The 4,375-nt window shown below is 41.7% G+C and overlaps 1 protein-coding gene across 1 annotated transcript in view; it reads left to right on the top strand.

Annotated features, from left to right (window-relative positions):
* Nucleotides 1-962: 962 nt before the first annotated feature.
* The window catches only part of LOC136851044 (uncharacterized), a 41,095-nt gene continuing 37,682 nt past the window's right edge, over nucleotides 963-4,375 (top strand). The window contains exon 1 of the mRNA XM_067125014.1: nucleotides 963-1,072. Coding sequence (XP_066981115.1) covers nucleotides 963-1,072 — 110 coding nt within the window. The remainder of the gene's footprint in view (nucleotides 1,073-4,375) is intronic.

The raw sequence follows: 4,375 nt of genomic DNA, 5'->3' as shown, positions 1-4,375 counted from the left end.
CTTTCTCTGCATTATGCAAAACTTATTCACTTCTGACAAATAATACTATGTCGTGTCAGGAGAATCAACATCGGAAGGACATTCCGTGTTCCTTTATTTACGTGTTCTGCGGAGCCCACCCTGATTCCTAAGCCTTTTCGTTCTGTTATTATTCACAGGATCAGCGCTAACACTCTCTCTCTCTCTCTCTCTCTCTCCTCTCACCTCTCTTTCTCTCTCTCTCTCTCTCTTTGATTTAGGACGTTATTTTGCCTCATGAGAGTCCACAAACACGCTGCGTCATCAATAATAAGATTTCGGGTTAGTTCTCTGCAGTTTGGGTTCTTATGTGTGTGTGTGTGTTTTTTTTTTTGGATTGTATGTATTTACAATGATGAATGGATTCGTCGACGTTTCAAGATCGTGTATGTATGTGCGTGTTAAATTGAATGTGTATATAATGATGAATTGTTCGGAGACAAGTCTCAGATCTTCGACGTCGATGCTTCCAGAGTTTTCGGTTATTCGACTTTGGAACATGGCCAACTTGTCTCGCAAATTATTCCTTGTGTCTACTTTTGAAAGAGACAATTTCCTAAAAATATTATTATCATAAAACCGATCCTTGTATCTTGCCATGAATGACAATTCCATAAAAATAATGCTATCAAGTGAGTCCTTGTATCTACTTTTGAAAGAGACAATTTCCTAGAAGTATTATTATCGCAAATTGAGATCCTTTTATCTGCTTTTGAAAGAGTCAATTCCCTAAAAATATTATCGTAAATTGATCCTTGCATCTAGTTTTGAAAGAGACAGTTCCCTAAAAATATTATTATCGCAAATTGATCCTTGTACCTACTTTAGGAAGAGATGCCATTTCCGAATTATTTATTATTATTACTGAGCTAGTGAAATTGCTAATGCTTTTCAGGTGCTTTTAACTAAGCACTAAATCTTACTTTGGTTGATTTCATCGTCACATGGCTGTTATTTTAGCTACGTCAGCTTTGATCAATAGAAAGAAGAAGAAGAAGAAGAAGAAGAAGAAGAAGAAGAAGAAGAAGAAGAAGAAGAAGAAGAAAGTGTTTGAGTGAGTCTTCGGTTCGAGGTACAAATAACCATGACATAATATATAACATATTGGTTGCTTCACTATTCGACAATTTAAATAAAATGAACTGGGAATTTACATATGAATATTACTTTCCGATTGCTGTCCTGCGTCTTTTGCAAGCTTCTAGACGTATTTAAAAAAAAACTCGTCAATTAAAGTTTAGTGAAAGCCACCTCGTTAAAAAGTCTTAACCAAGAAAAACGAAATCAAAGATAAAATAGAGATACGTTTTAACTTTGCCATCTTTTTTTATTTACCTTCCGCCGCCAGCGCAGCACAGAGACGTTCTCGTGCTTCAAACTCATCCCTTCTAGCCGGGAGAGGCCACGAAAGCCAACGAATAGCGAACCATCCGTTAGTGTGGAATAGCGATAGATCCCCCCGGAAGAGGTACATTTGTTTTCGGGGTTTATTGATGGCTGGAAGGGGGAATCCAGACCAGGAGGCGAAAAGGGCTCTGTAACGGCTGGGTTTCTATGAAAGGTCAGGTCAGCTGGCTGGCTTCTGGTGTTTGTTCCCTGGAATGGAGTGGAATGGAATGGAAAGGTCAGCTGGCTAGATGACAGTTTAATCCCCGGAATGGAATGGACTGGAATGTTCAGCTAGCTGGCTGGCTGGACGGCTGGATATTTGTTCCCCGGAATGGAATGGAATGGAAAGCTGGTTGGACGACTTTAATCCCCGGAATGGAATGGAATGGAATGGTCAGTTAGCTGGATGGCTGGATGAGTGGATATTTATTCCCTGGAATGGAGTGGAATAGAAAGGTCAGCTGGCTGGGTTTTGGTTATTTATTCCCTGGAATGGAATGGAATGGAATGGAATGGAAAGGTCAGCTGGCTTGGTTTTGGTATTTATTCCCTGGTGGAAAGAATGTGATGGGATGGAAAGTGCCGCTGGCTGGATGGTTTTTGTATTACCTGGAGTGGAATGGAATTGAATGGAATGGAAAGGTCACCTAGCTGGATGGTTATTTATTCCCTGGAATGGAATGGAATGGAATGGAATGGAAAGGTCAGCTGGCTGGGTTTTGGTATTTATTCCCTGGAGTGGAATAGAATGTGATGGGATGGAAAGTGCCGCTGGCTGGATGGTTTTTGTATTACCTGGAGTGGAATGGAATTGAATGGAATGGAAAGGTCACCTAGCTGGATGGTTATTTATTCCCTGGAATGGAATGGAATGGAATGGAATGGAAAAGTCAAACTGGCTGGAGTTTTTATTTATTCCTGAGCGAAATAGAATGTGATGGGATGGAAAGTGCCGCTGGCTGGTGGTTTTTGTATTACCTGGAGTGGAATGGAATTGAATGGAATGAAAGGTCACCTAGTTGGATGGTTATTTATTCCTGGAATGGAATGGAATGGAATGGAATGGAAAAGATCAAGTTATTGGTTTTGCATTTATTCAGTGGAGTGGAATAGAATGTGATGGGATGGAAAAGTGCGCTGGCTGGATGGTTTGTATTACCTGGAGTGGAATGGAATTGAATGGAATGGAAAGGTCACCTAGCTGATGGTTATTTATTCTGGAATGGAATGGAATGGAATGGAATGGAAAGGTCCCAGCTGGTTGGGTTTTGTATTTATTCCCTGGAGTGGGAATAGAATGTGATGGGATGGAAAGTGCCACACGCTGGCTGGATAGTTTTGTATTACCTGGAGTGGAATGGAATTGAATGGAACGGAAAGGTCACCTATTGATGGTTATTTATTCCCGGAAATGGAATGGAATGGAATGGAATGGAAAGGTCAGCTGGTTGGTTTTGGTATTTATTCCTGGAGTGGAATAGAATGTGATGGGATGGAAAGTGCCGCTGGTTGATGGTTTTTGTATTACCTGGAGTGGAATGGGGTGTGAATGGAATGGAAAGGTCACCTAAGCTTGATGGTTATTTATTCCCTGGAATGGAATGGAATGAATGGAATGGAAAAGGTCAGCTGGTTGTTTTGGTATTTATTCCTGGAGGGAATAGAATGTGATGGGATGGCGAGGTCAGCTGGCTGGATGGTTTTTGTATTACCTGGAGTGGAATGGAATTGAATGAATGGAAAGGTCACCTAGCTGGATGATTTATTTATTCCCTGGGAATGGAATGGAATGGAATGGAATGGAAAGGTCATTGGTTGGTTTTGGTATTTATTCCCGTGGAATAGAATGTGATGGATGGAAAGTGCCGCTGACTGGATGGTTTTATTACCGAGTGAATGGAATTGAATGGAATGGAAAGGTCACCTAGCTGGATGGTTATTTATTCCCTGGAATGGAATGGAATGGAATGGAATGGAAAGGTCAGCTGGCTGGGTTTTGGTATTTATTCCCTGGAGTGGAATAGAGGAGAATGATGGGATGGAAGTGTCGCTGGCTGGATGGTTTTGTATTACCTGGAGTGGAATGGAATTGAATGGAATGGAAAGGTCACCTAGCTGGATGGTTATTTATTCCCTGGAATGGAATGGAATGGAATGGAATGGAAAGGTCAGCTGGCTGGGGTTTTGGTATTTATTCCTGGTGGAATAGAATGTGATGGGATGGAAAGGTGCCGCTGGCTGGATGGTTTTTGTATTACCCGAGTGGAATGGAATTGAATGAATGGAAAGGTCTAGCTGGATGGTTATTTATTCCCTGGAATGGAATGGAATGGAATGGAATGGAACGGAAAGGTCAACTGGCTGGGTTTGCATTTATTCCCGGAGTGGAATAGAATGTGATGGGATGGAAAGTGCCGCTACGGATGGTTTTTGTATTACCTGAGTGGAATGGAATTGAACGGAATGGAAAGGTCACCTAGCTTGATGGTTATTTATTCTGGAATGGAATGGAATGGAATGGAATGGAACGGAAAAGGTCAGCTGGTTGGGTTTTTATTTATTCCTGGAGTGGAATAGAATGTGATGGGATGAAATGCCGCTGGCTGGATGGTTTTTGTATTACCTGGAGTGGAATGGAATTGAATGGAGATGGAAAGGTCACTAGCTGGATGGTTATTTATTCCTGGAATGGAATGGAACATGGAATGAAAGGTCAGCTACGGCTTTGGTATTTATTCCCGGAGTGGAATAGAATGTGATGGGATGGCGCGCTACGCTGGCTGGATGGTTTTTGGTATTACCTGGAGTGGAATGGAATTGAATGGAATGGAAAGGTCACCTAGCTGGATGATTTATTTATTCCCGGAATGAATGGAATGGAATGGAATGGAAGAGTCAGCTGGCTTGAGTTGGTATTTATTCCTGGAGTGGAATAGAATGTGATGGATGGAAAGTGCCGCTGGCTGGA

This window comes from Macrobrachium rosenbergii, chromosome 23 (genome assembly GCF_040412425.1).
Source record: "Macrobrachium rosenbergii isolate ZJJX-2024 chromosome 23, ASM4041242v1, whole genome shotgun sequence".
Lineage (NCBI taxonomy): Eukaryota > Metazoa > Arthropoda > Malacostraca > Decapoda > Palaemonidae > Macrobrachium > Macrobrachium rosenbergii.
This window is presented reverse-complemented; position numbering and strand designations above follow the sequence as displayed.